Below are 13,593 nucleotides of genomic sequence, written 5' to 3'. Positions count from 1 at the left end.
TAATAAAAAATTTAAAAAGCCCATTGTTGTGGCATTTTTTTGAGGGGCAATTTAGTAAATTGATCAAAGTGCCACTTCCAGTGACTTGTCTATAAACGAAACATCAAATTGAGTTTTGAAACCATCTCTCTAAGAGGTCTCATGTAGGGGTTTCAATGGGTACCCATTTACCCGGAATCGAATAAGAACCAAAATCAAAAACCCTAGTTCCGATTCTCTTTTTATTAAAACCAATTAGAGCTGGGTCTAAGATGGAACCGAACCGATAGAAACCGAAACCATTAGATTCTATCCGATGGGTACCCAACATCGATTTATTTTGTCATTTATTTTTTACATTATACATGATTGAAGGTTATCTTATATTTTAAAATGAGCATATATGATATAAAGTTCTTCAAATTTTATATAAACTAAATATTTGAACTTAAAATGAGTCATTTCTTTTTAAATTTATTACTTGTAAAGGGGATAAATTTTAAATTTTGAAAATAAAAATCATTAAATCATCTTTTTAGTGAAACAAATTATTATTAAGTTGATACTTTACAAATAATATGTTATTTTTAGGAAGATATTTTTTTTAATAATGATTTTGAAATAATTTTTCTCATTTGATTCTTGAGAATCGGAACTGAGAGGTACCAATGATTTTTTACGATTTCGATTCCACTTATTTTACAATCAAAACCAAAACTGATAATATATAGTGGTTATGGTTCTTGTATTCATAGGAGCGGACCCATTGACACCCCTAGTCTCATGGTACAACAAGAATTGATGATAGTTAAAACAGCTAAGATGGAAAGATATTCAAGGTTTAAAATTTCATCTCGGAGCAGACTGTCCATGATTTTGAATCTCGTTTGAGACTAACATGACTCGGGTGAGTCATCTTGGTATCGTTCATTACCAACTGTGATAAATCTTGCGAGATAAATGAGATAACTCCAGCAAGTCAACCGAGATTTTGTATTTTTAATTTGAATAATTATCTTTTTTATAATTTAAATTAATATTATGTTAATAAAATATGATTTGAGGCCGAGATGACTTGGATGAGTCATCTCGGTATCGTCCATGAACGAGACGGGTGGATAAGGCGTCTCAGTTGTGCTGAATCTCATAAGTCAAACTTGGCTGAGTCAATTGGGATTTTGTATATTTTAATTAAAATAATTTTTTATATAATTTAAATACATATTATCTATATAAAATATGATTTATGACTAAACATATTCTAATCAATACTATTTAATAAAAAAAATATATAATTATTTCATATAAATATACGTGAGTAAGGTTTATCTAGTCCAATATGAGTTGACTCATTCAAGACAACTTCGTCTCATCCATGGAAAAGACCGAGACATCAAACCAAGTTTTAAAACCATGAGACTGTCTCTTCGTCAATAAGATACGGATTTTATTTTCTTTCATTTTCAAATGATCGATACTTTTAAGAATCCAATAAATCTTTATTATCTATATATAAAATGATATTTTATGATTGATTAAATATTAATCTAACTTATAACAAAAACATTATTACTAAATGGACATGCCAACATCCAAGATCTTACAGGAAATTACCAATTGCCATAACCTTAATTTTGTTTAAAGTCATGCTGAGTAACATTGAAATTTACATCGTTTGGGACATTGGTGTGCACAGAATCATAAATTCTTCTCACTCGGAAGAAAAGTGTCTATGGTTCCATGGACCAATGTTTTTAGATGCTAAGGCGTGAGGTAAAGCGCCTGATAGGCCAATAATGCCTCAAGGCGTAAGCCTCTTACACATTATATGTTTAAATATATAATTCAAAATATAACTAAAGATTTTTTAAATAACTTCTTTTATATAATATTGAATACTACCAAAACTTATTTATAAATAAATTCAACTCAATAATTTTCTTTGTATGCGACTAAGAATTGGTTGCAAAGATGAAATTTATAAGATGTTTGCTTAATTAATAAAACTAGAAGTAAAGAAGAAACAAAAAAGAGAAGAAAAAAGAGAAAAATAAAAGTGAGGCGTAAACCTCACTATGCCAACAAGTGAAGCAAGAAACAAGCTTAGGCCCACTCAAAAGTTTCATACTTGCTCTGGACTGCTTTTTAACTTTGAATCAGAAGGAAACACTACACCCTAAACTTGAGAATATTTTCAACCAAATCATCTCAGTGGGGTCGGTCTGTCTGTCACAGTAAAACCCAGATAATGAAATGGCATAACTATCACAAACAAACAAAATGAAGACAGAAGCACAAGATTTTGATCATTATTTACATTCATCTTCGCTTTTGTCTTCAGAAATGAAGTATTTGTATACAGTTAAAAACAATTCATGAAAGGGAATGGTCATTTCCTATAACCTGTGGATACGAAAAAAAATACAAAGATTGAGTGAACCTCCTCCTACGTGTTCCAAAGAGCCAAAATGCCTATGCATGCCACAACTAATCTTTTGACGCTTTCTTATTATCTTCGACTGCCTCCAAGTGAAAAAAGGAGAGGTGTTTGATGTGAAGTTAGCATTTAGAGTAGCTAATCAAATGACGTCAGTTGTATACTTGCGTTGTCAGGTTTCTTGTTGGTACACGTTTTAATTGCAATATATGTGTTCTCAGGCTACAATCTTTGACCTGTTTTTGGTTGAGTTGTGTGTTATCAGTGAGCACATGAGATCAAAAGAAATATGAAAAAGGTAACTAAAATTTACCTGGATGGCTGCTAATGTAGATAAGAAATTTTTGCATTGATCTAGCAAAGCCTGCTCTTGTAAAGTCACATTTGCGAGTTCTGCTACAAAGTAGTTCACTTCCTCCACCTGTAAATTACAATTGTTATAGTCAGGTAAGCAAAATAAAGCCAGGAGAAAGGTAATTACACTACCATCAGATATGCCAAGTGTTTAGGAACATTTCTTTCTTTTCCAAACTAATCAGGGGCTTAACAGAATGGTTATAAGATCCAAAGTAGTAAAGGATTAGTGTAATTTTGACAAACCCCCAAAGTAAAAGTAAGGTTCATGGACTCGATATTACATTTTAAACAACTGAGGACAATAATTTTTAAATAACAAGGATAAAATGCATTATACTGATAAAAAAGGGATAAAATATATTGTGATGGGATATTTTATAATACCACATACATAAAGTTTAGTCATATTTTTTAGGAAAGGTTAGAACTTGTAATATATGATAATAGCTAATTATATCTTGCAATAATGAAAGAATAAAAAATCAGAAGTGTTGTACCAGAGTTTGGTTTATTGGAGTCTGACATGGCTATTTCACCTTTCCAGAGAAGTCCATGCAACATGAATGCAAAGACTTGTAATTTTGAATATAATTTTTTTTTTGTAAGAGAATCAAACTGTTAAAATTAATAAAAAGGTGAGGAAGGTCAAGATGGCATGGATTGAGGTACTAAGGAAAAAAAATTCTGTAAGACATGCTTTGATGGAAGATATAGCTCTAAATAGAGTTGATAGTGAAAACTGAAATCTCAAACGGGTTTCTCAACACCATGGATCCTCCCAAAATTGGGCCCTACTTCCTTTACCAACCTTGAAACCAATTCCTTTCGATTTTGGATTCTTTGCCAACTCTGCATCCACAGGGTGCTTCAACCAAACCATTATCCCATCCAAGAGGGTCTCACCCAAACTTAGCAATAATTCTAATCCAAAGGCTAGACCCTTCTTCACCCAATCACTACAACCATTTACCCAAGGCAAAATTCATCAACTTCGATCTTCTAACATCAAGCCCTCCACATCTGTTAGGATACATATTTTCTTCCACCTCAACAAATGAACCATGGCTGAGATTGAGAGCATAGACGAGTACACATGAATGCTAGATGAATAGCTTTTATGGGGAATTCCCAAAAAGGTAGAGAAAAACAGAAAAATTCCTAAAACAGATAGTCCATTCCTTTAATTCAAAAAATGGAAAATTACATTTTCGGAATTAGAACATTTTGGTTGAAGTGGGAAAATTTTCCTAGTTTTATTAAAAAAGTCTCCATTTGACCCCAAAGGATAGGTGAGATGACCAAGACCATGCCTCAAGAAGCAGAGGTCTTGAGTTCGAATCACCCCTTAGGGACCCCTAGGAATTTATTCCAGAATTTACCCAGTGCGTGTGGGAGGAGGGGATTGCATGTGCCCGAGGATTAGTTGGGTGCTCATAGAGTCCCCGATACCTTGGTTTAAAATAAAAAAATGTTTTCCGCTTTATAAAATGAATATTCTACTGTTCGAAGGGAAAATGCTTTCTAGTCAAGAGATCTTCGTTTTGGTTCTTGGGCTTTTGTTCTTTTGCTGTAAGGTGTTTAAAGAGTTCTAAGGGGTCCTTTTTGAGGACTTTCTAGTCCAGTGGGAAAGTGTTTGTACTCTTTCAGATAGTTTCCCTTTCTTTTGTTTTCCTTTTTTGGGTTGGTCACTTCAACCTGCACTTTTTGTTCATTGTATTTCCTTTTATTTATCCAAAAAAAAAAAAATCAACGCATATTTTGGCAAAAACAGCCTAGCTTTTTATAGGGACCAGTCTACCCCTCTCGATGAACATCTGATTGCCACGAAGCCAATCTTCTATTTGTTTTCTCAGCAACCGGATCCCAATTTTCTGTAGCTATATGATTTGCACCTACAGGAAGACCAAATTGCATTGTTGCGCTTAAATTATTTTTGTATTCACTCTATTATTTGCTAAATCTCTTCAGTTTCCTTTATCATATTGTTTGGACAAACATTTAAGGCACAACATTTCGAATTGTTTAATGAGGTGACATTTCCCCAAAAAAGAACATCACTAATGCATAAATCCCCTTACTAATTGCCCTGTGGAGACCTTTTATAATTCCTGTGTGCAAAGATGCAATGTTCTGAATTGATGTCCACTACAGTCAACCTTTCTTCATTAAAGGGGAAAAATACGTATTCAAGAATACAGGGGCACAAACTGGATTCCGATAATTTGGGTCAAAATTCGGACTTGAATTATCGGACTCTATTGGTAAATCATTTAACAACAAAGTTAAACCATGATCCTACAACAATAATATCATAACCAAGCTTCATAGTTGGTGTACAAATCACCATAACGATGGAAAATAAATAGTTCTACTGCTAGAAGATGAATTTGTATTGTATGGCTAGAAGCTAAATTTGTATTATTAGGTACCAAGACCAAACTTTGATGAATGGTTCAGACCAAGGTATTAAATTTCGATTTCAATGTCTATTTCGATCATCTTGGAAATGGAAATATTTCCACCAATGTGGAAATCAACAAAATTTGAAGGAAATGATAGGGATATTATGAAATGATAAAAATGTTGAGGAAGTTTTATTGAAAGTGTAGGAAATGATTAAACATAGATGAAAACATACTCATAAGTCATCAAACTATAATAAATAGTCATATGAATTATGAAAATGATGATTAGTAGCATTTAGTTACAAGTAGGTAATGAGTATCTAAGAGACCGACAAAACAACAATATGGTTCTTAAAAATGAGAAAAATAACATCGCATAATTACAAATACTTTAACATGTACCACTTTCTTAAATGAAGAAACTAGATGTATTACATCATCACATTATTACAATCTATCAAAAAAATTCATTGTCATATATATTTTATCTTTTAAATATGAATGAATAAATTACTGATATATCTAACTAATAAGAGCATGAATGACTGTGTGAGAGCATATGAATATTTCGGTCGAAGTTTACTATTAATCGAAATATTTCCACTGAAATCTTATATTTTTATACCTAACATCTAATTATTTTGGTTGAAATTCATTATTCATCGAAATATTTCGCGAAATGAATAGTGATTTCCACAGAAATATATACATAAAGAAACTGTCAGTTAAATTTTGTGTCGGACCTTGAGGAAATGGAAATATTTCAGGGAAATATGACGCCATTTAATACTATGGTTCAGATTAAGGACATCGTCATCTATGGGATCAAACTAAAGACAATTAGTAATTTATAAGTCATTTGGCTAACAACCTGGTAGGGATGATGAACATCCACTATGATCAACGCTGCTTCCAAGAGTTTAAAACTTGTAGCTACTACTTAAAATCAAATTCATTCTAACTAATGCATCTGTGGAACTCTCTTATGGCTACAACACAGACCACAGAGAGATGCACCATATTGACAACACTAGCCATGTTATGCAGGCTACAGGCCTAATGAAATTTAAAAAAGAGGACCACAAGACTAATAAACACGGTCGGAAGAGTAAGTTTGCTCACCTTTGACAATTGTGAGCATATAGAGGATGCCATCGCCTGCATCACATCAACAGCTGACCCAACAGCATCCTTCACATTTTGGATATCAGCCTATTGAAACGAAGAGCAAAAGATATACTATAAAACCCCAATGCACTAAAATTTCTGAACACAATGCCCTATTTTGAAATTCAAGTTTGGCATATACCCTAGCTCCACTGACTGGAAGACGGAGAGTGCTAGCCTTCAAGGCCTCAACAGCCCCTGATAGAGAATTGGAGTTGTCTCTGTCGAGAAGAGCCCACTCTTCCAAATAGGCAACCTGCATTAGTGAAATGCAAGAAGTTTCAGATATAATTTGAAGGACTGACAAAAAGCAATATCAAATCAAATTGAAGAAAAGCCTTTCTTAACATTTACACAAGTTTTCCATACTGTAATTCTTTGGTCCTCATGGTCTACCCTCTTTCAACAATTTTGGGAATCCCATATAGAGTATGACATGTATCAAATCAATTCTTTTTTTAATCTTTATACGTGCAATTCCCTCGACACCTGAGGATATTCTCATTTTTGTTTGTACACATGTCTCGATACAATCCTGTATTTTTATTTTATTTTCCTGCAGACCCTCAGAAAGTGTAGCAAATATGAGGATATTGAGATGGGTGAGTGGAAAAACTAGGAAAGATAAAATTGGAAATGAATGCATTTTTGAAAGAGTTGTGCTAGAGTGACCTCAAGATTGTACCTCATATTGCACATCCTGACATGAAAGTGTATAGGAACCATAGATGCTTTTTGACTGGTATCTCGATGAAAACACTTTCACATCAGGATGTACAATCTTGAGGTCACTTCAGCATTATTCATTTTGAAAATGTAAAACTAAACCCATTAAATGATAAACTAAGGGAAGGTCAATTGAAACGGTTTGGACATATGCAACAAAGAGATAGCAGACATAATTAAAATGAACATGCAAATTTGGATGTTCTAAAAGAGAAAGAGGGTGACCAAGAACGTGGATTGACATAGTGAGAGTAGGTGATGAACACGCTTGAGTTTACAAAATACATGGCCTTAGACAAAATTGAATGGAGGATAGGATTTGTCTAGTCGTAATGATGAATTGAATTCAAAGATACCCCACCTCTATTCATGTTGAGACAATTTTTTTCTGGTGCCCTAAAAAAATAGTTGCTACCAGTTTCCACATAGAGCCTTCATGCATATGCCAGTTTCTTAATATTCTCTTTGAGAGGAGATAACTGAAATCTGTAGTAAGCCCCATGTTTTAAAGATTGAATGGAATTCTATACCAAAGATCACGAAGATTTCTAGCTTGATGGGAAGTGTTTTGATACTTGAGAGGACATAGTCAAGATCCACTAAAGCATATATAAATGCATATACTTTCCATGATAGTTTCTTTATTTAAGTTTAGATAGATTTTATTTCCACACCAACTTTTGCTAATGCCACCCAATTCATATGTAAATCACCAAAGAATTAGCACATCTTGGGGTGGCATTAGCAAAAGTTGGTGTGGCAATAGAACATCTGTAAGTTTATTACTATTTCCTTGATTTAGTTATTGTTTTTGTTGTTATTATTAGTATAATAGTATTATTATTCATGGTAACAGTTTAGCATTAACTTTCATGACTATTTCTACATTTAATTTTTAAATTGATTAAAACAGGACCCAGTAGTGCCTAATGGAAAATAGAATGTCCAACTGAAGGAACACTGAGCAAGGGGTGATACCAAGAATAAAACCTAGGGTTCACGAAACCTAGCATATTCAGCAGACCTACATAAGAAACATAACCAGATTGAAGCCATGAACCTTACCTGGGCCTTAAGGATGGAATTTAGCTTCAAATTGTAACTCAGCAACTGCAGCTTGATCCTTTTTACAGTGACAGAGTCACGCAATTCTGACGTAGTTACCCACGCATTATACAGACTTTTCTGGTAAGGCAAAAAATAATAATATAAAGAACCTTTAAAAAAACCCGTAATTTCAATCAGATTAGCAAATAACAACCAAGTAATTTATCTGAATACAAGACACGCAGCAGGAGACACTAATCTGAAAAAGTTAAAGACTTGTGCAATCTGTAACACGTAGCCACAAATGCAAACATTTTTTTTGTTTTGATCAGTGTACAAATGCAAACATTGATGCCACAAGTGGTAATAATATGTCCATGCAATGAGCATCTCAAGTAGCTCGAACATTGAGCATAAAATGGAACAATATTTTATCAGATAAGATGCATATTTATATATATAAAAAATGCAACATAATGGAAGTTGTGAAAAAAAGATTGGACGAGAGATAATAGCCATTATGTGTTGTAATCTAAGTATCAAACTTACAGAGGATAGAAAGTCTGAACCAAAAAGCCTAGGGAGCGTTCAAAGATAAGTAGATAATTTCCCTATTGCAGCCATGTGTAATGTTGGCTGGTACTATTTCTCACAATTTAACTTTAGATCTAGGAAAGAGACTCATCAAATGCTGAAGAACCCATTATTCATGGTCTCCTTTTTGTCTGATTAGTTGATTCTATGTTTTAACACCTTTTAATGCCCCAACAACCCATGATTGTTTAGCATTAAATAACAACACCCAGTGAATTCAAGAACTTGATCTTGAATACAAAGTGTTGACCGAGCTTGAACTGATTCACAACCCCTTGATAAAATATACATTCAATTACCTTGTAAAAAAAACAATGTAATGGATCTATTATGGCATATACAGCCAATTGCCATAAAGTGAATAATATTCCCTAGTTTTTCACTCTTTTCTCCTTCAAAATTCTATTTCATATATTCAAAAATAGGAAGAAAAAAAAAAAACTCCCTTTGTGTGATTCCCAGTCCTCGTAAGCACAAGATTAATAAAATTCAAGTGTCTTCATGGTAGTTGTAGATGCTAGAATTTGCTCTACACTTTTCCTCTCTCTTTGCTCGGGCGGACCTGCGAATTAGCCCACTCCGACGATCAAGTTAGATTCTAAAAAGTTGATCAATCTTAATTCTGTTTAGAGAGAAGAAGAATTCCAATCTCATTTACTCATGGTTCTCTTCCTTTTATAGGCATCCTTCTTGATCGTTTTCTGTGCCATTCTTTGAAGTGACTCAGAGCAGTTAACTTTCACTCAGAGTGGTTAGCTCACTCTCTGACACGTCAGCTGCAGGAGTAGTTGTAACTGCTCTGTCAGTCCTGGAGCAATCAGGGCTGATCTGATGTGGTATGGGTTGTCAGAGCTGTCAGTCAATGGCACATCTGTCAGATTCGTCTTGCCGACCTATACTGTCATTGTCCGGGCTACTTAATTGATTGATGGCGCAGGTCCGAGCTGGACATCCGTGCATCCGAAGAGTTTAATCAACTGGGCCCATATAGCAGTCTATCCGAGCTTCAAATCCTTACTTCCGGGCTTTTCTCGAGCCACGTGTCCATGTTTGAGAATTTCCCCCACAGTAGTCAATGCTACTGGACTAACAAAAAAAAAATTCCAAAATCCCCAACAAGAATTTTGTTTATCTTGTAACAAAATTCAAGTGTCTTCAAGGTAACTATTTATCGTCTCAATTAGTTTCTCTTAGTTTATCCCCTCCTGGATCACTTCTCCATTTTCGTGAATGTGTCCCTTTCAAATTTTATCTTTCAGAGTATTCTTTTATATGTAAAATTTCATTAAATAAAATGAATGGGCACTTGAGAACACCCAAACAGTAACAGGAATAAACCGGAGTGGAAACTACATCCCAGAGAGATTACAAACCATTTCCTATCTAACCAGAAAATCCTCCTAAATTCCTTAAACAGCTTGGATCAAAAATATAAAAGGCCCCATCAATGAAAAAATTATATCATAAAAAAAAAAATGCTTCTTACCCTCAAAGATACAAAAGCTCCTTTTTTTCCAAAGCCCCCAACAAATGGCAAATGGTGCAAGGTTCCACAAAATCTTATTTGATGCCCTAAAAGGGGCAACCAAGACTGGAACAGACGGGGGGGAGGAAGGAAAGCAACCAGAAACTCCAAATAAAGAAAGGAAATGGGTCTAAATCTTCTAAGTGAGCAACGTATTAGAAAATAATCAGCTGACTCACCATTCTTCTTGCACAATAGAAAAAGTTAAGCACTGACAAACCTCTACTAATAATCTGATCCAACGTACTTTCCCAACACCGAGGCCCAAACAAAGAAGGACACCTTTGACTGGATCCTCGAACCCCAAACAGCTTCCATTAGGAAAAGGTGAAGGAAGGCTTGGCTCATTGAGTGGTAGGATGAACCAACCGAAAAAACCTTATTCTTAGACCCCCTTCCCAAACCCTACAATCCTCCAAAACTTCTCCAATTGGAACCACATCAATGCATGTGGTCAAATGCTTCACACTTACCACTTTATAATCATTAAACGATCTCCTGAGCCCAGAGTTTCACACTATTGAGCCCCCCGTCTCTAACAATGAATGATGATTATTAACATTGTTCCTTCAATGTCACTTCTCCGCACCCAAAACCAAACCCTATTCACTCTTCCTACTCTAAAGCACACCCTCTTACTGAATAAAGGGAGGAATTAGTTCCACACCCCACAACCATAAGGAAACCAAATAAAATAAAACCGTCACTTCATTATAGTTGTGGGGGAAAATTCTTGGGCACGGACACGTGGCTCGAATAAGGGCCAGGATTAATGATTTTAAGGTCGGACGAACCGCGGCTCTTGCTCGGTCTATTAACCCCGACGAATGCGTGTATTCGCAGCTCGGAACTAAGCCATCAGCCGGTGAAGTGGTCCGAGCAACTGCCTCATAGTCGGTAGGACAGATTTGACAGGTGTGCCAGTGATAGACTGTCAGCCCTGACAACCCACGTCATGTCAGACCAACTCCGATTTTTTCAGAAGTGATAGGGCAGTTGCAACAACTCCTGCAGCTGACATGTCAGAGAGTAGGCTAACTACCCTAGGTCACCTCAAAGGGTGGCGCAGAAAACGATCAAGTTGAACGCCTATATAAGGAAGAAAACTCTGGGTAAAAAGTTTGGAATTCTTCTTCTCTTAAAAATTACACTGATCAATTTGACTAACTTGATCGTCGGAGTGGGCTGATTTGCAGGTCCTCCCCGAGCTGAAAGAGAAGGAAAGTGTAGAGCCATTTCGTGCATCTACAATAGCCCCTTCACAGCACTGTCCCCATGAACTCCCTGATCATGGAGCCATATATTCAACAAAGATCCTCCATTCCGACAGGGCCAAGCTTAAAGATAGAAAACCATAGAGAAGCATCCCAATATTGGTTATACCCGCAACAATTTTGAAGCAAATTTCTTAACACTTTTATGAAGACCCATTGTTGATCCGAGGTAATCATGCTAGAGTACCTCGAAATTCCTTCAAGGTCCAAGATATTTTATGATTCATATAATATATTAGATCAAAATTGCATGAATTAAATAGAACCATACCTCTGCAGTCAGTCTCTGCACCAACAAAGCAGCATCTGCTTTCGCATTTATAAATCGCCATTGCAAATGCCGATTATACAGAAGCCTTAACAGGTGAGCATCCACAATCCGGTTCTCCCCCATCTTACCTCTCCGTACATCAGCAGGAAAGCTGAGAATTGAAGGCATGCTATTCAATTGACTACTCATTTGTCCTGTCATTGCATTTCTCACCCGTGACGGACTAAGCATTCCCCGTGACGGAGAAGTCATTGACGATGCCATGAGCTTACTTGGGGACACGGGCAAAACAGGACCTCTGACGGGTGATGATGCTCTGCTTCTTGGAGACGACAAAGGATGATCCACCAAGGACTTCTTTGACGGAATTAGCTTTGGTGTGGCCATCGCCCTTGAACCAGTAGTCGTCGACAATGGCAAACCTGGCTCTTGTAAGCGGCGCATCCTGCTATTCGTTTCTTGCCAAAACCGAGCAGTAACATTGATTCCACGAGGCCCACTTGGCCCTCGAGTCACCCCACCAGATTCCTGGCCGCCTGAAGAAACACTCTCAGTATCTGACGCACTTTGATCGCAAGGTATAGCAGACCCATTGACCAAATCATCAGCATTGCCCGAACCCAATTGCAATCTACCATCAAACGACGCCCTCAATCCTCGAACCACCGAACCAGATCCAACAAATTTCTTATTCTCCAAACCACAATCCAAACTTCTCACTAAAGGATTCACTTGCCGAGTCCTACCCGGCCACCGATGCTGATCAAGTGGCTTTGAATTCTCTGTCTGATCTCCACCTCTGGACGGAGTAGCAACCCTCCTTCTCTCTGGTGTTGATTTCCTCGAATTACTGAAATTGGGCGGTGGAGTCGCCTTAGACTTACTTATTGGAAGCGAAAAGGATTCACCTTGAAACGAAACTGACAAACTTCTCCGCGAAGTAATCAAAACCCTAGAAGCCATTGATGGTTCTGCAGCAGCAGCATTGCTAGGTCTCGAACTGGGTAGCGGAGTATTGGGTCGAGGAGTTGCAGGACGCCTCCGTTCAACCGATTGTGACCGTTTAAGTACCGATGGCGAGGGAGTCATCGAAGGGGTTGAAGGCCTCGAAACAAGAGGAGAAGGGCATCTTCTAGAAGTTGAAGTTGAAGTTGAAGAGGACAAGTACCTAGAAGTGACTTCTTTGGATTTAGGTCTTCTTGAAGGAACACCATTGTCTCTCTCGGAAGGTAAGAGAGGAGGCCTTGTTGGGTTCTGATGAAGAGTGGTTTCCTTGGGATTTGGTGGATCGGTTGAAGCTGTGGCAGAGATGGCCGCCACCATTATCAAAGTGGGTTTGAAATGTATCACTCTCTCTCCTCACATCTCCTTTTTACAGAAAGATTAAATTATAGGTCCAGAAACTCCAACACTCCAAAAACTAGAAGAGAAACTGAAGAACCCAGAAAGGGATTTTGGAGGAACAAAGATAGATTTTGAAAAGGAGTGTGTGTGACTGTAGTTGAGAGAGACGAAAATGGCGGAAACAGAAAAAATTAGGGGTTTTTGAGGCGAAAATTTTGGGAAGACGAGAGACAGAGAGAGAGAGGGTTTGGAATGTTGGATTTTGTGAAGCTTTAGAGAGACGTTACGTTGAGTGTGAGCTGAAAATCAGATTTAATTTTGAGGCGTATTTTGGGGAAGATCCAAGTTTTGGTAAGTATTTGGGATACCCCTATGTTTTGAAACCTATAAGATTACACCCCTTGACCTTGGTCGTTGTGAGAGACTAATAAAAAATGACTGAAATACTCCTCATTTTTAATCCCTCG

At 36.6% G+C, this 13,593-nt stretch overlaps 1 protein-coding gene across 1 annotated transcript; it reads right to left on the bottom strand.

Annotated features, from left to right (window-relative positions):
• Positions 1 to 2,085: 2,085 nt before the first annotated feature.
• On the bottom strand, positions 2,086 to 13,426 carry LOC147409299 (QWRF motif-containing protein 2-like). The gene is made up of 6 exons (XM_086427333.1): positions 11,783 to 13,426; positions 8,137 to 8,256; positions 6,488 to 6,601; positions 6,301 to 6,390; positions 2,730 to 2,837; positions 2,086 to 2,652 (listed from the first exon to the last, which is right to left on the bottom strand). The coding sequence occupies exons 1-6, from the start codon at positions 13,103 to 13,105 to the stop codon at positions 2,569 to 2,571; spliced, it is 1,839 nt and encodes a 612-aa protein (XP_086283459.1). The 5' UTR covers positions 13,106 to 13,426; the 3' UTR covers positions 2,086 to 2,568.
• Between the last annotated feature and the right edge of the window lie 167 nt (positions 13,427 to 13,593).

The sequence above is a fragment of the Akebia trifoliata genome, chromosome 2 (assembly GCF_017979445.1).
Source record: "Akebia trifoliata isolate Shusen 1 chromosome 2, ASM1797944v1, whole genome shotgun sequence".
NCBI classification, from domain to species: Eukaryota; Viridiplantae; Streptophyta; class Magnoliopsida; order Ranunculales; family Lardizabalaceae; genus Akebia; species Akebia trifoliata.
Note: the sequence above shows the minus strand (reverse complement) of the source record. Positions and strands in the feature narration are given on the sequence as shown.